The sequence below is a fragment of the Peromyscus leucopus genome, chromosome 1 (assembly GCF_004664715.2).
Source record: "Peromyscus leucopus breed LL Stock chromosome 1, UCI_PerLeu_2.1, whole genome shotgun sequence".
Lineage (NCBI taxonomy): Eukaryota > Metazoa > Chordata > Mammalia > Rodentia > Cricetidae > Peromyscus > Peromyscus leucopus.
In genome coordinates, this window is record NC_051063.1 from 177161367 (window position 1) to 177184599 (window position 23233).

The 23233-nt window shown below is 37.8% G+C and overlaps 1 protein-coding gene across 1 annotated transcript; it reads right to left on the bottom strand.

Annotated features, from left to right (window-relative positions):
• Positions 1–521: 521 nt before the first annotated feature.
• On the bottom strand, positions 522–21271 carry LOC114687323 (bile salt sulfotransferase 1-like). The gene is made up of 6 exons (XM_028861992.2): positions 21065–21271; positions 19796–20004; positions 18008–18134; positions 11989–12083; positions 4990–5167; positions 522–776 (listed from the first exon to the last, which is right to left on the bottom strand). The coding sequence occupies exons 1-6, from the start codon at positions 21195–21197 to the stop codon at positions 664–666; spliced, it is 855 nt and encodes a 284-aa protein (XP_028717825.2). The 5' UTR covers positions 21198–21271; the 3' UTR covers positions 522–663.
• Between the last annotated feature and the right edge of the window lie 1962 nt (positions 21272–23233).

The following is a 23233-nucleotide window of genomic DNA, read 5'->3' on the forward strand; positions in this document are numbered from 1 at the left end:
GAAGTTTCAAAGTTTCTATAAACACATTTTTAAAATTTCTTTTGCACCAAAGTCACAGAGTAAAAATTACTTAAATTTTCTTGTAGTTTTTTTATGTTTAAAATGTTACAAGAATTGTTTTAAGCTGAGATTCCATGAAGCATATTGGAGATAGCTGATAATATGGAACAAACTATAATAAAAGAAACAAATATTTGACGACTCAAGACTTCAAGATTCAGAGTTGTAGAGATGATTCTGAGGTCAAGAGGACTGTAATGCCCTTGTAGAGAATCTGAGTTCAGTTCCAAGACACAAAGTAGGCAACTTATAGAAATATTTAACTGTAGCTCCATGAGAACCAATGCACTCTTCTGACCTCTGAAAGAACTCTATACAGAAATATGGTAACTCACATACACACACACACAACCACACACACACACACACACACACACACACTCACTACAACTACCTCCACTATTATTACCACTACTAATACTTCTAACAATTAATATCTAAAAAAAAAAACCAACCCCAAATCAGTATCAGGATTTATTCTGTGACAACATCCAGTCATTCACATATACAAGAACAGGAAAATAAACCCCACTCTCCATATATATATATATATATATATATATATATATATATATATATGTATGTATATTCAATTTCAAGAATTTATTCCCATGGAAACAGCCCTGGAGGGAAACCAGCCATTTTCTCCTGGAATACTTTATCAAAGGCTTCAGCTTGGGCTACTGTAAAGTGATTCTTCCAGTCCCCAGTTGTGCCTAGAAAATGTGAAGTAGACACATAGATGGGTTAATGATGATCTCAATACTGCTCTCAGTCCTTACTTCACATGCTCTTACCATCCATTTGACATGGACCACATGGTTAGTAAAGGGGAAGTACCAGTGACTTCCTGGAGAATACATCTTACACCTTAAAAAATTATACATCAGACTTCTACCTCTGTGGCAATAATGTCTCCCCTTCTATCTTATCATATCGCCTACACACTCTAACAGATTCCACACTAGCTCTACATTTTAGATGTTCAGATTATTCCTGCTTCCCACTACACCTGCTTTCATCACACTGTCCAATCCAACAGAGTTTCTAAACTTAATTATCCAAAGAGGTTTCAATTCTTCTTTTTAAATTTTAGTGGTTACTTGTAAAAGTTCTGCAAAACATGCAAGCAACTTTTAAAAGATCTTTTAAAATAAAGTTTAATTATATGTGTGTAGGTACACATGAATGCAGCTTCCTGCAGAGCTTTGAGGCATCAGATCCCCTTGAGCTAGAGATGCACACTGTTGTGAGCTGCATGCCAACATCTTGATGCTTTCATCAGGTGCAGGAGACCCAGATAACTGCCAACTGAGAACATCCCAAGATCTCTGTTTTCAATCAGCACGGTGTCTGGTGATGCATCAAAACCTACATGAACTTTTTAGCATATATTTTTACCAGACTTTGGTTCTTATCACTCCATTCCTGTATGTCTTTAGGTTTGCCATTAGAGATGGCAAACTGTGTAATTGCTTTCATTGAATTGTGTGTTCCTTCTTTCTAGATTGCTGATGTCTTCCATATACTCACTTTTTTCTTTTGTTTCCTATTTTATGCCCATGTGACCACCTTTTCCTATTTTCCTTCCATGTAGAACTCTGCTGGCCACATCCTTGTTGTATTTTATTTCATAACTGGACACATTGATGAATTTCCTTTTTGTGAAGATGCCTGAAATATGTATCTAATATATTTAAGAAGCAAAATGTTTCTTTCATCGGCAAAGGATTCATTCATCAAATCATATCAGACACACAGAATATACTCAGTGTGAAATTTTTGAAAGCATTCATGAGTGAGTGAGGAAAATACTGGCCTTGTTTCCATTTTGCTGATGAGAAAAAACTAGTCCTTGAGATGTTACCCAGCATGATAGTGATGTATGTAGACTTGAAGCCAAAAAGACTGACTTTAGAAATCTGTTTTTCCTTATCACATTTTATTCCTTCTGTATCATATAAGTTAACTTTAAATTCCCAGTGGTATTACTAAATAAAATATAACATATTCAGAATTAAGTTGTAGGTATTGATACACCATATTCAAACAATAGGCCATTAATTGATATTACTATAAGAGTGTCAACTTTTAAGAAGGTAACTTGTAAGTATCCATTGCTACTCTCAGCTTTCTTATATCTTCATTATTAGAACACATTTCTCTATTGTTTTCCAGAGTACACCTGGCTCTTGATAAGCCAGACTGCATGCTGAGCTAACAGAGTCTCAGTAAATTCAATATGGCTGCCCACTTGTTTTGAATCAGTCCAGATGAGAGAAGCATGTCTTTGCAGGTACACACATGAAGTTGTAAGTCAAATTCTGTCAAAATCCTGTGGCCCTTACAAGCATATTTCTCTTCATTCATTCTTTCTAAAAATCTCCTCAAACTCTTGTGTATCTGAGGACAGGATAACTAAATCTTTGTGGCTTAACTCTTGTTGGAAAGGAACTTCCTCATAGTCCTGGAGGAGGCAGGTCTCACAAAAAGTTGTTGTCCAGACCTTCCCTGGATTTTTACTGGCCTGCAGATAGTGGGCTTCTCTCTAGGTCTTCTTCCCTCTTTGTCTCTGATTAATGCCTTTTAAGTACACTAGGGAAAATGATTCTTGGCTCAAGCATTCTATTTAGGAAACATCCACTGTGAAGTACTGAGGTCCAAACCCTTTGAAGTTTGTCAGAAGACCTTTCCTTCCTCATGTCTTCATTGTGCCAATGTCTTTATAAAAGTTCTGTCAACTAAACAGTGGATGCTTGAGAATGACCTGTATTTCCTGCACTATCTAAATATGGAATCAAAATGATTAAATTTTTTTGTAGATAATTATGGCTTAAAACTTAATACCAGATTCATTCCACCTAGCCAGATGATTGAGTCTCCCAGGTAAAAAGTACCTCTTTAGAGTAGCTCTCCAGAGGTAAAAGAAAGGTATTTGTCTTGGGTCCTGAGAAGAGCAACCAAAGGACAGTGGAAATAGGTCTAGAGAATTCTTCCTGCTCAAGACCAGTCTAACAGTTAGCAAAGCTGTTCATGAATTATGGTTTAGGGTATTAAGTATCTACTGGTAAGTAATTAAATTCATTTTAGAATTAATCTTTGATCTGCTCTTCCCTTCATGATTTTAAAAAAAGGAACCAATATGATATAGGAATTGAAAAGACCAACATTATCCTCATTCATCATATTCTTTCAAAAGTGTTTCCCAGATATCTCTCTCAGCATCCTCTCTATAAAGAAGTCATGAATCAGGGCTGGGCAGGTAATGATGTTGGTCTCCTCCTTCAATGACCTTGTTTCCAGTGGACTCATGGTTTATAATGAGTGTGAGTAAAAGAAAAATAATTCCCCAGAGTAAATGCTTTCTTTAAATGCGGAAGAAACGGATGTCATATATAATCTCTATGATAATTTACAAAAGACTTATGGTGAAAGATCAAGTTTTATGACAGAATCACCATATTTGATACATGAAAAATACAATATTTTGAGAAAATTAACTTAAATCTCACTGTGGTCTCATCTTTGAAGGGTCTACATGGAAAAGAAGAAATGACAGTTGTCTTCATGGAATTGTGTCCTTATTCTATTATATCTGCTCTATTGACCAAACTTTTACTTGTTAGTTTCCATAGCCTTTCCCTATTAAACAAGACATTTCATTCCTTTTGGAATTTCATTGAAGATTTTTATGTATCCATACTGTTTTACCTCTGCCAAATTCTGATTCATTACAGGAAATCGAAGAATGGGCCAATTGTCTTCTTATGTGGGACATTCACTTCTAGTGCAGGCAACTCTGTCTCCACAGAGTCTGGAGCACAGCAGTCCGAGGTTATCTGTCAACAGCAGTTGATTCTCCAGAGGTCGCAGTCCATATTGTATAGACAATGATATTCTTGAAGTGACATGTATATGTGCTCAAATCTGAGCCCAAACTTCCACTTGTGAGGACACCAGGAGTATTGAATTAAATGCAATCTGATAACCACTTTAACTTACTTCTCTGTCTGTATACTCCTGATGTCTTCATGTTCTATGACCTGATCCTTACAATCTAGGGTGGAGGAGGGTTGAAGTTTAAGGCTGAAGCATACAAATTATTGGAAGAATAAAATTAAACCCATAACCAATAACTCTCCACTTGCTGAGTGTATATCCATTTTCTTTACTTATCCCCAAAGACCTGACATCTGATTCATTTCTTCTTCAATGCCAAGTACCATCTCACCAATTATCTGCTAATAGGAAAAGGTGACATTCCAGGTGTGGTTCTTTTTTATACAGTGACTCCTCAACTCTACGGCTATGGAACCACACCCACAATCTGCTCCCAGCATAGGGAGGTAGCACAGACATAGAGAAGATGGATATTCCCATTCCTGGAGAGGCATTCAGAACAAACTGAGTAGCCCTGAGCCTGAAGCAATCCAAATTTAGGTTGGTAAATACCATCAGGTGTCACTCTGGTGAATAATTTGCTTAGTCTTTATGGGGTCTATACTCAGCCTGGTGTGGAACAGCAATCTTGGCATGTTCAACATCTTTTCAAGCCATGAATGGAAGTGTTTTCTGTGATTATAATTGCAAATATATCTTTGGTCTCATGTGCTATGTGTTTTCTTTAGATTTCTACGATACAGGGAGCCTTACTAAGCCTCATTGCAACACGTCTGCCCTTTTGTTTTCCATTGAGGTTATTGGACACATCCATATGCAATCCCACCAACCTGTCCCAGAACAAATCAGTTTTTTCAGATCTACTGAAGCTCATATCATCATCATGGAATGAATCTTCTCTAAGGTCTGAGAAACTATGATGTAATGAGCAATGACTTCTGAACTATTCCCTCTCTTTCCTAGAGTCTCACTGGAACAACATGCTCTCCACATGTCCTGTCATCATTTAAAGCTCAAAAACTTCTTCACCTTTTCTCAAGAGTTCCAAACCATGAGGAGCCATATCTTCTGTAATGAGACTGAAATTGGACATTTTATTTTCCTTCATGGCTTGGAAGGAACTGTACTTGAGGACCATATCCAGCTCATCTGGCTCTAATTTTTTTCCTAGGAAGTCACAAATCTTCTTTATGGTGCTCTTTGTGTCCTAAAAGAAGAAGAAACAAAAATGAAGGTTATCAAGAGAAAGCTCTGAGAGAGCAGTTGCAGAGATGGGAACTATGGATGGAGGATGAAAAGAGGATGTGAAGAAAGAAATGGGAACATGAAATGAGAAAGCAGTGAAAGGGGTTTAGAAAAGATATAGGAAATGTTGAGAGGGTAGGAATTTCACAGAATTTTAATATTGAGTGGGCGTCAATTGTGACTGGTCTATATCCCTAAGAGTCATAGGCTGGAATTTCTTCTAAGGAGGAGAGGATATTAGAGACAAGGTCTCATATAACCAAATCTGTACTCAAACTTACTTCATAGTGGATGAATTCATTTAACAGCTGATCCTCTTGCTTCCATCTTTGCAGTCATGTGTTCACAGGTGTGAACTTACTAGATGTACTGATGTTTTTCTTGAGAGGTGTTCAATATGGAGCCCTGTCTGGTGTGATGGGAGTTGCTCTGGAGACCAGACTGAGCTCAAGCTCAAAGAGGTCAGAGATCCACCTACATGCCTTTGACACCTAAGTGCTGGCATTAAAGGTGTGCACCACTGTACCCAACCTGCCCTGTGATGTTCAAAGAGACTTATAGAAATAATTCTAGACAATGATCCACAGGAAAGAAGAAAATGTGCACAAAGAATTTAGAGAGGTTAATGTTTACACCATGTAAAACTGCACCATATGGGTAAATGCGAATAATAGCTTTAAACTTTCATAAGACTGATTTCAATAATTATTACTTGGGGGAACTTCTGGGAGATATTAGTTTGTATCGAGTTTTACCTCATGCTGTAACTTAGAAGGTCATCAAATTCCCAGTCTTCCTGCTTCAGATACCTGAATTCTGGAATTATAGGTGTGTGCTGCCACCACTGGGTTAATAAAAAGAAATAGTCACAAGAAGGCACAGTCTTGGACTTTGCTTTGAATTCCTGTCCTTTTCTGCTGAGGACAATTGTAAGAGCCATGCCATATTGCCTTCCTGAGTCAAGTTTCTGCTGTCCAGTATTGAGCCAGTAACCAGAAACTTTTGACATGCCTGGACAAGTCCTGAGTTATTAGAAAATAACTTAACATTTCCTTATCTTTCTGCTACAGTAACCACAAATAACAATGTTTTGTGGTTAGGTTGTTGGTTAAGTTGCTTGGCAACTCAACAGTGCCCTGATCTTTTCCCTAAGAAAGTTTCCTGGTCTGCTTGCTATAAAACCCACCTGAGAAAAATAAAAATTTTCAGCTTGATCAGAATACTGTCTTGCTGTCAATTCTTTGTGTCTCTTGTCCCTTTCATTGACCCTTCCCCCTTCTATGGTCTCTGCTGAAGATCCCACTGGCCTGGACAATTTTTTCTGGGCCGGGGCACTTTTACTGGGGGCCTAAAGGTATCACTGTCTCAAAACTTTTATTATATATTTTATCACAGATTTAGTTAATATCACATGGGAAGGTAAACAACCATGGCAATAACAGAAAAAATATGTGGAATGGTTGGACAGAAAACTTATGGGAAACTGCACTACCATGCAACAAAGACATCTTAGTAAGGAAGCTTCCTGGGAAATACTGAATTTTATGAAGAGTCAGTAAAAGATTTTACAAAAGACAAAAGAGCCTTTTATATTGATACTTATGTAGAAACTTTGTGTTCCTGGTTGATAACATTAAGAGATCCAATTCCTTTTGAATAATCCAATTTCCTGTTTTTGATGCTCCTTAATATTGTACATTAAAAATTATTTTTTGACTCTTGCCAGGGAAGAGTGTAGGCTGACTGCAGATTTTTACCTTTCTCTGTGCTCCTCCAGATCCAATTCCCCATTCTCATTCCCAAGTATGCCACAGAAAATCTGTAGCAACCCTCCCCAACCTAAAATGGATTCCACAGATCTTCTAACTTCAGTCCTGTAATTCATTGTACTATCCCAGCATCATTGGTAAACCAAAGAACATTCTGGTCATGAAGAAATAAAGTAACTACACATCTTCACCTCCCCCGATTCCTTTAAGTCCAACCAGCCCAGGGTTACCCCTAGCTCTGTAGCAGAACACCTGCCTCAGCCACTCACATCTCTAGTGGATCTCCCCTCCTAACAACCCAACATCAATGCGTTGATTTGCTCCACACCTGAACTCCATCATGCATTCCCTGGGAACCCATAGATCAAACTGGGCATGGAAGCAGTTATGCTAAATGCTAATCTTCACATCTCTGCTTGCTCCTTTAAGTCCAGGCTCCTAGTCTCCTTCCCAGCTCAGTGTAGAACATCTGCTACAGTCTCCCTCCACCAAATGCCATTGTTTCACATGGATAACACAAGTCTTATGCTCCAAAGTTCCTTCTCCATACTCATTGTTTTGTCATAGCAAATCCTGAAATCCAGAAGACACTCCCTAAACACTTACAGGCCCCTCTAACCATGAAAGCAAATAGGCTAAGTGCAGATCTTCATCTCTCCCTCCATTTTTCCAAATCTACTCCTCAGTCTCATTCATAGCTTTATATTGAACCTTCTGCTGTGGCCTAACCTCACTCAGTGGCCTCATTTTCGGGTAACTAACTAAGCAGCTCCTGTGGAAAATGTTTCTATCTTCCCTCCTGTGGATGTTATTAGGACAACCTCCTAGACTATTCCCATTCCTAAATTTCAGCTTTCTATATCTGGAAACATTTTACCTGGAACTCCCATTGGCCACAATTATCAGGACTCCAGAAGAATTTCCTACCAGACAACACACAACCACTACACTCTCCTAAGTACCAGACAGAGCAACAAAAATAAGGAAGGAAGCATGAACCCAACAAAGGCAAGACCAGATATCCACATGTAGAATTATAATTTTTGCAATCCTAGATGCCTAGATGCCAACCTGAAAGCATAGTCCATAACATCCAAGACAGTATGTTTTCACTAGAACCCAGAAACCATACTAGAACAGGCCCTGGATATTCTAACATAGTTATAGAAGAAGAAATTGACCCTAAAATAGCATGTATGGAAATGATAGAGGAATAGAGTAAATCTCATAAAGAAATCTATGAAAACACAAACAGTGGAAAGAAATGAATAAAACATTCAAACTTGAAAGTAGAAATGAAATCAATCAAGAAAACTCAAATTATAGGAAATCTGCAAAAGAAAAACTTAGGAATTCGAACAGGAACCTCAGATGTGAGCTTCATGAAAACTGGAAACAAAGAATAGATTCCTGAAGAAAATCAACAATACAGACAAGCCCTTAGTCAAATTAACTAAAAGTCAGAGAGAGAGAGAGAGAGAGAGAGAGAGAGAGAGAGAGAGAGAGAGAGAGAGAGAGACCAAATTAACAAAACCAGAAATGAAAAGGGAGCCCTAACAACAGACAATGAGGAAATCCAGAGAATCATCAGGTCGTACTTCAAAAACCTGTACTCCACCTGAAAGAAAATGGCAATTTTCTGGATAGGTAGCACATACCAAATTTAAATCAGGACCAGATAAACATTTTAAGTAGACCAATAACCCCTAAGGAAATAGAACAGTCCTTCAATATTCTCTGCTTAACAGGAAAGTCTGTCAGATATGCTTAGCCTGTAGACCACCTTAGGATGCCCCAGTGTTACAGAGGAACTTTGGGTCACTGTCTAGGCAACCTGATGTCCCTGCCATTAGGTAACTTTTCACCCTTCTGGGGTCTTTGATGGAGTTGAAGACTAGATAATTCTAATCATAGTTTTCCTTTGTTATAATAGAAATAAATTAAAGACAAAACTTTAGACAAACAAGATGAGACAGATAATTAGTATTTTCTCCAATTTTGCCAAATGTAAATGGATCAGATCTGTTACTGTAATTCTTATTTAATAACTGTTTTAGTTGTATACAGCTTTACTATATTAAGGTAAAAACCTTTCTTTTTTAATTAGACAATAAGGGGAAAATTCTCTGTAACCATCCCTTCTACACTATCAATATGTATTACTCGTATTGGTTAATAAAGAGCTGACAGACCAGTAGCTGGGCAGGAAGTTAGGCAGTAAAACCAAACTGATAATGATGGGAAGAAGGAGAACAGATTCAGGAGTGCTGCCAGCTAGCTGATCAAGAAGCAAGACATGTTAGATGACATGTAAAGCCACGAGACATTTGACAATACATAGATGAATAGAAATGTGTTAATTTAAAGGCAAGACTTATCTAGTAACAAGCCAGAGCTATTAGCTGTGAAATTATAGATCACATTCAGCCCCTGAGTTGGTTATTTTTGACCAGGTAGTTGGTATAGGAAACTTCCAATTATATAGTCTTACCTGCAAGATATGCTAAGGCCACAAAGCTCAGGAGAGTAGTCAAGAAATGCTTGATTTTACTTAAGGCCTACTCTATGAGATGGAATACATAGCTGACAGTGCTTTGTTGATCAGAGACTAGATAGCCTGGGGACCTATGTTAAAACCAAATAATCTTGGTCTGAAAAATTAATGACAAAGTGACTCCATGATATTCTGTTGTGCTCAGATTAGTGCCTTGTATAGCCATCATCAGAGAAGATTTCTTCCAAAGCAGTTGTGAAGAAAAATAGAGATCCTCAGAGAGAGCATACACAGAGTTTGAGAAACTTTTGAACAATCAGCTCTAAGTGGTATGTCTCCAACAAATTTCTCACTTTGGAGCATAGACAACTCTTCAGAAGAAGAAGGAAGGAGGGTTAGAGCCAGAGAAGAGGGAGGACACTAAGAAAACATGACCATCCACATCAACATAAGAAAAGTTCATATGAACCCACAGACTGGAGCAGCATGCATAGTGGCACACCAGTCTGCATCAATCCTCTGCTTATATGTTAGGGTCTACAGTTGAGTGATTTTGTGGTCTTCCTTGATATTTGAGCATGTGGTCTCTGCTTGTGCCTTTTCTTGTGCTGTTTTCATTCTGTTGGCTTATCTTGTCCAATTTTGAGGTAATAATATTATTTCATCAGATTGTACTTTATTTTGTTATATTTTTAAAAAATGAATGAATGAAAATCTAGCCACCAGCTTAAAGGATAACAATGGAACTGTCATTTATACCTGCTGGCAGAGGGAAAATCCAATGTCTCCAATGAAATGACACTGGATATATCAACCACTCCAGGAAAGTGTTCATGTGCAGGAGTAGTTGACCAACATGTAATGGACTCCAGAGTTTTATTTCTCTCTCTCTCTCTCTCTCTCTCTCTCTCTCTCTCTCTCTCTCTCTCTCTCTCTCTCTTTCTCTCTCTCTGTGTGTGTGTGTTTGTGTGTGTGCATATGTGTGTGCTTTTATTTGGTTGTATTTCGTTGCAGTCCAGTGTTTTTTTCTTTGGTTATTGTTTTTATTGTTTTCTTTTGGGGGAATTTTGTTTTTTTGGATTTTGTTTTTTTTTTCAGAAGGAATTTAAGGTTGTGTGGCTAAGGAGAAGAAGAAAATTTGGAAGAAATTTTGGGAGAGAAAGAATATTATTAAACTATGTTTAAATTTAAAACTTGTTTTAAATTATAAAAAAAATATAAAAGAAATAAAAATGAAAACAATGAAGTTACAGCTTTCAGTAACCTTCATTATCACCAGAATCTACTTGTGAAATCTCATCAGTGGCTGTAAGACTGCTTCTTTTCCTCCTTAACTAATTCTTTTGAACTATTCAAAGGATGGGTAAGTGTTTTCTCTGACAGACTGCACATGTTTTTTTCTTGTTTGGTAAAATTACGATTGATATTTTTATTTATGATATATAAAGAATGTTTATCTTTCACCGTTAGCATCCAAACTACTAAAGCTTTTGAATTGCTGAACAAATGTGAATATTTATGGGCTTATATGCTTGGTGTTGGTATTATGTGTCCATCAGTAGAGGGAGAATTTTTTTAACTAAATGAAAATTAAATACACAAATGAACTTAAAATTATTTAAATTAAGGATCTTTTGAACAATGTCTCTTTTAGCCAAGGTTGACCTCAAACCCACCATACAAACAAGATAACCTAGAACCCCTGACTCTGACTCTCTCCCTCCCAGTGCTTGTTTTAGAGTCATGTGATGCCTTGCCAAGATATATTTTTAATTTTCAAAATAATAGATATTTTAGACACATATACAGTACTTGAACATATTGCTAACAGTCTGTTGGGCATTTCAATGCAATGAAACCTGCAATGATCTGATAAGGATCAGATCTTAAATGCCCTATCAGTCTATTTAGACATATGCCATTACTTAATGTTGAAACATTTTAGATATTCTCTACTAAGAGTTTTGAAATCTCCAGTGTATTCTAGCCCACCATGCAGAACCCCCTGTACTGCAGAGCACAGGACACAATCATCCCTGACTGGCTGCATCTTGTACATTCCTGGTCAGATGTGTGCATCACTCACTTCATGTGACTTCAGCTCCTGTGCTCTCCCAGGATTCACAGATGGATTTCCTGCCTTTGTCCCTCTTCTTGTCATCAAGGGGGGATGGCATACATTTGGGCACAACAGTGGAATGAAAGTGCTTTACCTATTCCCCACAGACTACTGGGTTATAAGGTTATTAAATGTGTTGCATAGACAGAATTTCAAAACCTATAGCACAAGTGTGAGCTACCCCAACCTACTCCAGGGTTGATAAGGTAAAGATGTGGGTGATGGATAAGGCAACTGCAGAGAAAATTTCAGGTGCATATCAATAAAGGACCGAGGACATAATTTCACTTTTATTGATGCTTTATGAATCTAAAACTGACATAGGGATACTGAGAAATATGGGGAGCTACACTGGGTGAGTTTGTGAGAGGTTCTGTGATTGCTGTAAGAATGACAATTACCTTTTTTATGTCTTCATAGCTCAATAGCAGGAAGTTGTCTCTTTTTCTCATAGATAGCCAGGCACAGGTGTGCTCAAACCATGATCCAAATGCCACTGTGGGAACGAAAGTGAAAAGCATTGCTTATGAAGAATGAAAGTCATGTCTTCCTGATATTCTTCACCTTTCTGCAAATGGCAGACTGCTTTACTAAGAAAAATGAAACTAGTATTTAAAATATACAATGTAACATTGGATACACACACAGATAATGAGCTGATTAAATCAAGTTCATTAGTAAACTCATCATCTTAAAGATTTACCCCTGATGCCTCATGGAGACATCCTTCTGATGGGCTTTAGTGATGGAGGCATGTTTTGAGGAAAAGCCTTCATACCAATACAGTAAGCCATAGAGGTCTTGGCGTGGCTACAGTTGGACTTTATATTACTATCATGTCTAAAGAAATATCTTAATCCTTTCTAAGGGAGATCTCCTCACCCTGGCATCCACCTGTAAGCTTCCACCACATCTCAATAGTGACTCTTCAGTACCCTGGCATCCTAAACACAGACTACTAGAGACCTTCAGGCATAGAATTCCACCTTCACCCTGTGGGATGATTCATCCCTAACAGGCTTGAGGGAAAAATGGGCCCAAATCAGTAAAAAAGATACTTTGTAAAAGCCAACCTGGTCTGCTTAAGGGCCTTAGCAAAAGCAGCTGAGACATGATCTGGAGATCACCTGGACCAATGAGAGGCAGCCAAGTCACACCAGCAGATGCATATTACTGTGACCTTCTCCGAGGCTGGGGTGGAGGGTATGTAAAATTTGCCTCTTTCTGAATAAACTGGGCTTGTTTTTTCTCCATTCTCCCAGAGGTTATATCATTGACTCTGTGCCTACTTGTCCCCATCCCCACCCTGGGGAACAACAGCACAGGACCCTAATACACACCCCAAAACTTCATTTACATTGCTAGGGCTATTGTGATGTTTTCTCAACAGTCACAGTGTCTTCATTGTTCCTGGTTTAGGTATTTGTTCCTTCATTGTTTCTCTCTCTGCATTTCTCACCTGCCATTGCATATCTGCATTGTTCATGATTATCTGAAGAACTAACTTAATCAAGTGAGGAGTGAAGTTAAGAGTTAAGGAAGTGTCAGAGCAGTACAATGCATGAATTCAAGGAATCTAAGATTTGATTGAAAGCTGGGGGTAAATGATCTACAGAGAAGTAGTAGAGAGAAATAAACTTTATAATACAACACAGAATTAGGCCACTTAAAGAGATTGAAAGCTGGGTTCAGGTGATGACTCAGAGGAAAGCATTTGCCATGCATGTGTGAGGACCTGAGTTTGAATCCACAGGAACCATTCAAAGATGATAACTCAGTTTCTTTTTGTTACTTTAGTGCTCCTTCAATGACATGGAAGGTGGAGACAGAAGAATGTCCAGAAGATTGGGACCAGCTAAGCTGGCAAACACAGTGATGAACAAGAAGAAAGAGATTTTGTCTCAAACAGGGTAGAAATTAAAGCTCAACACCTGATGTTGTTGCTTGCCTTCCACATTCAAATTTTGGCACAAGAACTGCCACATTCACACATTTATAACCACACTATTATAAACACACATACCTATTCACATTCAAAGAAAACCTAAAAGCCAAGTCAAATATGGCATATACCTGCAATACTAAAACCCAGGATGTGAAGACAAGAGAATACCAGAGGTTCAATGTCATATTCCAGTACATAGAGAATTTGTGGTCAATCTGGGATACAACAGATCCTGTCTGAAAATAAACAAAAAAGCCAAAACCATTTTAGGGAGAGCACTAAAAATAAGCCAATGACATATATGTAGCTGGAAATTAACAGTGGTTCTGTCTTGGAAGTCATTTTAAAAGATAAGTGTTTATTTGGAAGCAGGTATTAAAAAGAATATCTCAACAAGCCTGCCTCTGTCTTGGTATGTAGACAAGGATCGTCTTGAACTATTGATTCACTTGAATCCATTCCATGAATATTGTGATTGCAGGCTTGCACCATAGTAATCAGCATGGATATTGATCATTTTGTTTCATTTCAATTGATGTGTATCAAGTGATGTGACCTAGTGGCTATATCCAAAACAATCACAAGATCTGAGTGTTAGTGTTGAGTAATATTCAATTAGAAGTATGGTGGTATTTTATTTGTACTGAAATGTGATTTTCATTGTATGTTAATAAATAAAGTTGCCCGGGGGTCAGAGATATTAGATCCATAGCAAGAGCATGGTGGTGGTGGCTCATGCCTTTAATCGCATCACTTGGTAGAAACGCTAGTTAGATCTCTGTGTGTTCAGGGATACAGCCATCATTGGAGACATATATGTCTTTAAGTCCTGGAGGGCGGTACTTACAGGCAGTGATGAGGCAGTCATGTGTTTGGGTTTAAAACCAATGAGAAGGCAGAACAGAAAGACTATTTAAAGACAGACACACAGGAAGTAGCTCTCTTTCGGGAGGTAGGAGCACCGTAGGAGGTAAGATTTTAGCTCTGACCTCTGACCTCTCAGCTTTCTCTTTTACATTGGTTTTGTATTTCTTATTTTAATAAGATGGTTGGTTACATCTACATAGTAGGCAAGTAAGTAACTGTCTCCTGGTCCTAGAAAAAGAGAAAGATTCAAAGACAGAGATGGGAAGAATTGCATTTTTTATTACATAGTGAAGAATAATTCTCATGAATACAACAAACAGTTGAGTGAAACCAAGTGAATGAATCAAGGGTGTATGACATCATTAATAACCACAATTAAAAGAATGAAGTGAATCCGTCATCAATAGATAGAGGGATGTGGGGAAAGGGTAGAGGGAGTAGGAAAGGGGGAAGGGGAGGGAGAGAGGGAGGGAGGAAGAGAGAGAGATTTACATATGAACATTCAGAGAATATGCAAGGCCCTAGAAACTTGTAGTTAATGATACAATTTTTGAAAGATTTATTTCATTTTTCTTTTTGTATATTAGTGTGTGTTTTTATATGAGTATGAGTCTGTGTTTTTGTGTGTCTGCAGAGATGAGAAGAGTTTCAGTTCCTCTGAAGCTGCAGTTATGGAAAACTGTGAGCCACTTGATGTGGATACTGGTGAACAAACTCCCCTCCTCTAAAAAGCATGAAGTTCTTTTGAGCACTAAAGCTCTCTTCATCCCCTAATGACATAATTTTGAAAAGTAAGTTATGAAAAAAACTTTATTGCACAAGGAAGAGTAGAAATTAGCACAAGTGATCTACACAACAAATCAATAGTAATTGAAGGAAATAGAGATACAAAAGAGAATGGTGGTATTGTGAAATAATAATGGGTAAAAAAGGGCTTATCTTATAAACCTGATGACCAAACCATCGCTGTGAGCCACATAAATTACAACTAGACAACTGACTCCACAAATTTGTTCTCAGGTTCTCACAAATGCTCTGTGAGATGTATGTAACCACACAAATACTCATGCATACATACATACCAGATCACAATAAAGAAGGTATTTTAAAGGAAAAAAATTGTGAAGGTAAGATGGAGGACCAGGACAATCCAATAAGAGCAAAGATAATATAATATGAAGGTAGGAGTGGGAATTCCAATATATCTGTCACTCTATGAAAAGAGGAAATCTAAAGTTTATAGGTATAGAAAACATTTATTAAGATCATTCCCTGTAGTTAGGAATACAGATGTGTTTAGTAGATTTTAGTGTTAACACAACCCATAACCACCTTGTAAGAGAATTTTAATGAGGAATAGTCTAGATTACATTGGCCTATGGGCATGTCTTTCAAAGGTTGTGCTGTTAATTCATTGAAAATGTAAAAGGATGAAACACATTATGGGAGCATCATTCACTACTGGAGGGGAGCAGAAAAGCATAAGGAAAGAGAAAGCTAGCTGTGGGCAAGAAAGCAAGGGTAAACATATTTATTGTCTCTCTGCTCGTGACTGTGAACATAGTGCTTTAACTTCCTGCCAAGTCTTCTCAATCAATCATAAACTGTAACATAGTGCTGTAAGCAAAATAAATCCTTTTCTCTCTAATTTGCTTTTTGTTAGAACAGATGCTAATTCAGATACAGGCAGAATTTCGAATACCACAGAGACAAGACCAGAAAAGAACCTACCCTCATAATATTATAATTAAACAAACAAAGTACATTGAAATTCACAAGAGAGAAACACCAAGTCCAATGTAAAAGAAAGTCTGTCAGAATAACAGATTTTTTTAATGCTGATTTTTAAAATCCAAAAGGGACTGGAAAGCTATTCTTCAAATTATAAAAGAAAACCAATAATAACTATTGTACCCATCCAAACTGCTTGTCATAACTCAAGGAGAAATAAAATTTTGCATGCTAAAATTATGCAAAATGAATTTATACCCATCAACACAGCTTTACAAAATAAATTTATAGGAGCCTTTTAGAACAAAGAGAAAAACAGATTCATCCATAAGACAGCAAAAGCATACGATTGCTTTACCAGTCAACTTGACACAACCCAGAATTATCTGAGAAAGTCTCAGTTAAGGTATTGTCCCTATCAGATTGGCCTGTGACCAAGGGTTTGAATTGTTGTCTTCATTGATGATTGATGTGTTAGGGCCCACAGCATAGGTAGCTGGTCCTGTGATGTATAAAGACTCTAACCTAGTCTGAAACACTGAATGAGTTAGCAGATTAGTAAAATAGTTTCTGCTTCAGTTCCTTCTGGAGATACCGCCCTGACGTCTCCCATAGATAGATTGTGATGTGAAAGTGGAAGCCAGATAAACACTTTTTTCCCCTACATTTTTCTGGCAAGAGCATTTTGTCACTGAAACTATAAAGCAAACTAGAACAACAGTCATACAAAAAACAACTTGAGACCCTTGGAAAAATCATCAAAAGAACAGTAATCAGTAGGCAACTTTCACTAGTAACTGAATATTTATGTCAATTTCCAGGTGGCTCATGGTCATCACAAGGGTACCCACAGAAACAAATGACATGGGCTCACAGGAGATCACAGTCTCTGGACTCACAGCCAGGAAGACTCAATGGAACCAACCTAGGGCCTCTACACATGTGTGACATTTGTTTAGCATCATCTGCTTGTGGAACTCCTAGTAATGAAAGCAGGGCCCATCCCTATTTCTTTGGTTGACTTTTAGGAACCTATTCCTCATAGTGGTTTACCTTGTCCAGCCGAAATACAAGGAGTTTAGCCCTACCTGAACTTGATATGCCATGCTTTGTTCACACCCATGCTGAGGCCTGCCCCTTTCTAAACAGAAACAGAGGAGTGGATTGGGGTGTGGGGTGGGGAAAGTGGTGCATGGAGGGGATTGGAGGGAAGGAGGGAGGGGAAACTGGTCAGAATACAGAATACATGAATAAATTTAATTAAAAAAAGAATTTAGAACCTCTCAAAGCCCACACTCAGTGATGTACTTCCTGCAAGGTTGTGCCTCATATATCTTCTGAACAGTGCCATCAAGTGGGAAACAGGTGTTCAAATGTCAAGGTCTATTTGAGGCATTTCTTATTCAATACCACAAATTATAACACCTACCTTAATACTGGAAAGACCAAATACTTCAAAAGTTGTTGGGATGATATGTTATGGGCATGCTGTGGCTGTGTCCTCTTGTGTAGTGGTGTGTGAAATCAGGAAGACTTCATAATTAGGTTCAAAATGGTGATGAGATTTGAAACCACATATTGGTTGAATACAGAGAGATGAGATGTAGCCAAGTGAAGACTACAGAATATACTAAATTCTAGGGATGTAACCAAGTTAAATAAAATACATGATCATGAGAGTGAGTGCCAGCATTAAATTGATGGAACATGGTAGTAGGTGCTTTAGTCCTAGAACTCAAGAAGTAGATGCCTGAGGTACAGAGCTTCAACATTGTCCCTGGCTATATAGAATTCAAGACCAACCTGAACTATATCTCACCTTGTCATTAAAATGTCTCTGAGCCTCCCCCAAGTCCTATATTTAGTAGGACACTCACCATTTCCTTTGATGAACCATTCAAAATAAGTTGTCATTGACTCTGGAATCTTAACAAATTTTGTTTTACTCCAGAAAAAATAACCAGACACAAGAACATCTCTGGGATTTCTGATGACATAGATTATCTTAAATAGAAAAACATGTACATGATGGTCAACATAGCCATTCCAAACCTTTTAACTTGCACAATTTATATGAAATGTCAGTCAAATCTTCATGAGGTTTCTAAAAACTTTATTTTTATTTGGACAAAACTTTACATAATTGTAAATATCTGTAGTGAGAATCCTCTTTTATAAATTCATTTCATTTACAAACATGTAGCTGCACAGTTACTCAGGTCACTAACGCGTTAAAAAACAAAGCAACTATAACAAAAATCTAAGACTGATTCTATATTTGTAAAGATCAATATCTTAACAGTGTGAACAACCATCCATCCATTGTGAAAGAACATCTTATATACACAAAGATGAGTACTGTGCTAAATACATCTGCAATATGCAAACCTTATTGTTGTCCACAACTGTAACTACCAAATGTAACTTTCCAAAGAACCATGGTGCAAATCTCAAGGCCAGTGTGTCATTGCACAATAGTGAACACAAAGACTTACAGGCAACTCAGAAATGCAGAGAGTCGAAGAAATAGACTTTACCTGGGAAAATCATAACAATTGGTTATGCAATTCCAAATGCTCAGCCCTGAAAACATACATAAAAGTAACATTTTATAGACTGAGCAGATTGTATTTAAATATTGAGAAATAAGTAGATACATATATAGATATAGCAAAAATTAATGAAAAAAGACTGCAAATTTGAAAGAGAGAAAGGAGTAAACCTTGGAGAGAGGAAGAAGGGGGAATGATGTATGTATTTATGTTGTGATCACAAACAATAAAATAAACTAATTAAAATTAGCAATAATTTTAGTAAAAGGAAATTCATATTTTGTACCAATACTCTGTGTAACATTATTCTAGAATTCAACTATTCAGACTTCAATTTCTGCAAGCAAGATTTTGCTAAATCCACATAACACACACATACATATAATGTCACAACTTCATTGAGATATTATCAAGAGAGATAATGGTTCTACATTTGTATTTGTATTTTAAGTATAAAATATTTTAAGTTCCATGTTGCAGAAACTTCCATAAAGCTTTCTTACAAACTAGAAATTATGATAGGTCAGAACCTGCATATCTCTTTTCCCCTCTGAAAATCCTCTATCAGTGGTGTGGGGGATTCCTGTAGCTACTGATCTCAATGGACAGCTATATACAATAACACAGTGGGTACAACTGGGCCATGACTGCTGAACAATCTCCATGATTAGAGCACTGATGCCTGGTCAGGCTGCTTCTATGAGCAACCCTGCCTGGGATTATTCACACACTGCTCATGGGATACATATATCCATATATATATATGTAGAATCACAATTAGCTAATTGACTTTGATGACAACAAAACAGTAATGTCCACCGCACCCTAGAGTTTGCCCTCTGCTTGACCTGTATGTGTAGTTCCTGAATGCTCTACTTGATATTTCACATTCTTTCATATATCTGTCAAGGATCACTGTGTGGTACTTGACATTCTGGTACTCTGATGTCTGAGGAGGAGACATACCTGCATCACTTAGTGCATGTGAACCTCATGTTCTCACCCACAACCTACACAATCTGAGTGTATTTCATCAAGAGCTCCAGGGCCCATCAAGGTAGATGAAGTTCAAAGAAGATTTGGTCAAAGATTTCTCAACCACTGGACACTGACCTTGGCCTTGGAACTGAAGAAAGACTTGGGGAAAAGATGGAAGGGAAGGTGGGAGGTGATGAGGCGTGGTCCTTCCTTATTGATTAATTTTTGATATCCAGTTTGACTCTCTATCCAGGGTGAGCGGTGTCTGTTAGGCACAGATTGGATCCAAGTGGGATCCCCCTTGGTCTGAATCAAGCAGACAATCTCCTTCAGCCAGTTAGTTCCTGAAGAAAGAAAAACAATGGTCACTCATTTCAACAGTACTTGTTTAATAGCCTCAAGTAGAAAATTGGACACCTGTACAATTTACAATGCAGCTGTTTCCAAGCACACAGGGCTGTGGAGTTCACAAGGTCTGCATGCTCTAAGTACCAAGTATATTAATCTAGCACATTGCCAATGCTTCACCTGGAGAAACTGAGACTGTATTCAATTAACTCCACCCGAACATCCCCTCAATTCCTGTGCCATCATCATTCTACATTCTGGTGCTGTGAGTTCCACTTTCCCAGATACTTCACAGGGATGTAATTGTGGACTCTGTCATTGAGACTAGCTCCTTTCTTTTAATGCCAAGCAATTGAGATGCATCCATGCAACAGCATGTGTATGAGTACTGCTTCTCATTAGGTGAATAAATCCCCTTCTGTCTATTTTCCACACACACTTGCATTTATGTTTACATTTTCACTTGTCCTTGGGTATTTCTCTAGCTCTCTTCTCTGGGCCATTGTATGAATCTTTTTCATGCATTCCACTGCCCTTGGCTTTTCCATGTTCGTTTACTCTCAATGTTAGCAACCTAAAACTTACCTATGTTAAGTGCTTCTGCAACCCAGAAAACAACCCTCCCATGCTGCTTCTTTTTGGTTTCTTGAGTTTTGAGACTGTTTTCACTCCTTGGACAAGGTCCATGGTAATTCTACCTAAAATTGTCCTCTCCTTCACATATTCTTACATCCATGCCTTTATACCTTGGTGCTATTTCTTCTGTTTATTTCCCTCATTTTTCCCTTCTACTCTCCTCCACACAGAGACAGAACCCTGCCAATCTGCAGTAGGATCAACTGGCATTGCTTGCATGGCACAGATGACCCTCTCCTCACACAGACCAGGCTGGAGTTCTTTCTCTTAGGGAAATGCACTCACAAACATTCATCCATGCCCACAAAACATTTTAAACATCAGATATATAGAGCATGCCACTCATCACCCAAATGAATGAAGATCAAAGCCTTATCCTTCCTCATACACTTCAAGAGCATTCTCACTAAGAGTTCTTACCTGATTTAGGGTAAGTCAGTATGACTGTGTCTTCATCTCTGATCACAAACACATTGCGAATTTCTTCAATTATTTCTTTTTCATACTCTGCAGTAGGGAAAGGTATCCCTTCAAACCAAATGTAATCTGACATGGCTAAGAGCTCTTTGTGGGTGCTGTTAGGATACAGCTTTAGCCAACTTTTCAGCTTCTGGCAAATGTTGAGAGGTAATATTTATAGTGTTGGCAAAGAAAACATTAACAATCCACAGTTACTTGTAAATCTAGCTACTTACACAAAGAAATGATGTAGTAACCAGGCAAAGGTTGTTGTGTTAAGCAATTGTGAACACATTCAGAGATCATTCTGCAATATTCATGATCCCAAACCAGAAACTCAGTAACAAGTACTAGGACATAAAAATGGGGTTTAATTTAAAATGTTTTCTAATATAATTCAGTTTTCACAATGGTTTCAAAAGTGCATAAAATTTGCAGAGATCATACAAAATGTTACCACATGAATGTCTTTTTTTTAAAAGTAGTGGTTATTTTTATGAAACTCAAGTCCTTAGTTGTGCTATATGGCTCCCACCTTCACTCTCCCCCTCCAGTGCCTCATTCCCTTCCAGTATTTATGATTTCTTCTTTACTTTTCAGTTTATGTATATGTATATTTATATGTATATGATCAAATGTACATTTTACCTACTGAGTCCAATTAGTTCTGTTTGTGAGTGGAGCACTTGTGGTTGGAAAACCAATATGAGATTTCCCTACTGAGGCAGATGATTCTCTTTCAGCAGTCATTGACCTCACCTAGAGGTAAGACCATGTAGAATTTCCCCTGCCCTTATTTCTATACCAAGTGGCGTGATTATGATAGCACATTTCACTACAAATACTATTCCTCCGAATTCTGTGTCTAAAGTGTATTGTGACTTTGGCAACAGAGTTGTAATCTAAGTTCTGTGTGCCAATCAATCAAGGGCAATAGTACTTGGTATTGTTTTGAAGGTCACTTGTTGTACCCTGAACAACTAGAGAGGGAGTTTATCATGCATGGTGCTGGAGTTTTCCCTTATAGTCCATGGCACTTGGAGGGAGTATTATCATTATAAATTTCATAACATCTTTAAAATACATGTTAATAAATGCATATTATATATGACGTTAGATAAATATGAGATAATAAACTTCCCTGTGTCTCTCCAAACATCCTTGGTAGTATTTATCTCTCCTTCCTCTCTGTCACTCTGTATTCTCTCTGTACCCATATCAGTTCAAGTCCCTGAATTTCTTCTATTTCTCCCTTTGTAGCACTGGCATGCTATTCCATTATCGTGAGCTTTTTCCTTAATTGCTCCAGTTTTCTTTCTTAGCTCTGTAGTTATTCCAGCTTATGAATGCCTATCCACAAACATGTAGACAGGAAGCACAAAGAGGGAGGAACATTTAGCATTTGTTTTTCACGTCTGGGTTTTTAGTTTCACCCAGTTATCTGAAAATTTTCATGACTTCATTTTTCTTTGCAGCTGAGTAGAATTGTATGTATGTATCAAATTTTCATTTGTCATTCTTTTGTTGAAGGATTGGCCTCATTATCAGTGTTAGTTATGGGTTTGATCTGATGGAGTTGGATTTAAATTCAATTAAAAGTTGAGTTCTCCCACAAAGTTTGTGCCATTATTGCACCAGTATATCTTGAAGATAGCTCACTTTTGTAGATGTGTCATACTGATGATTGATTTTCTTCTCCTGCAGTGTGCACAGTACCTTATAGGACTATAAATGATAATCATCCTCGATGATGCTTCCTGTTGTATATTAGATCCTTTTCTCCATATTCAATGATATAAGTTGGGTTCTGCCTCCAGGAATAAGGCCTTACTATCAGGTTGTGGAAGGTAATAAATAACACTGACAATAGCCTATGCTGTTGGCGGGGGGTGTGGGGGGTGTGGTGGGTGGGGTGGACTGTGAGAACCCTTTGACCAACTACTGAAAAGATGTAACTAATTCTTGTTACTTGAAGTTTTACTTGGTAGCATATGATTTCTGTAGGGAAAAAGGGCTGGCTAAAGAAAACCACCCTGACCATGGAGCCCAGAAGTAGGGATAGATTTCTCAGATCAGGGCAGAAAGCAACACAGTTTGGCTCAATCAGATCAGAGCCATCTCTGCTGCTGG

Coding starts and splice junctions, on each gene's coding strand:
- LOC114687323 (XM_028861992.2), bottom strand. CDS start 21,197: ATGTCAGATTACATTTGGTTTGAAGGGATACCTTTCCCTACTGCAGAG. Junction 18,135..19,795: donor TCTTCAGTTCCAAGGCCAAG/GTCAGTGTCCAG, acceptor TTTCTATTTAAG/ATAATCTATGTCATCAGAAA. Junction 777..4,989: donor TTTGGAACTCTTGAGAAAAG/GTGAAGAAGTTT, acceptor CACATTTTCTAG/GCACAACTGGGGACTGGAAG.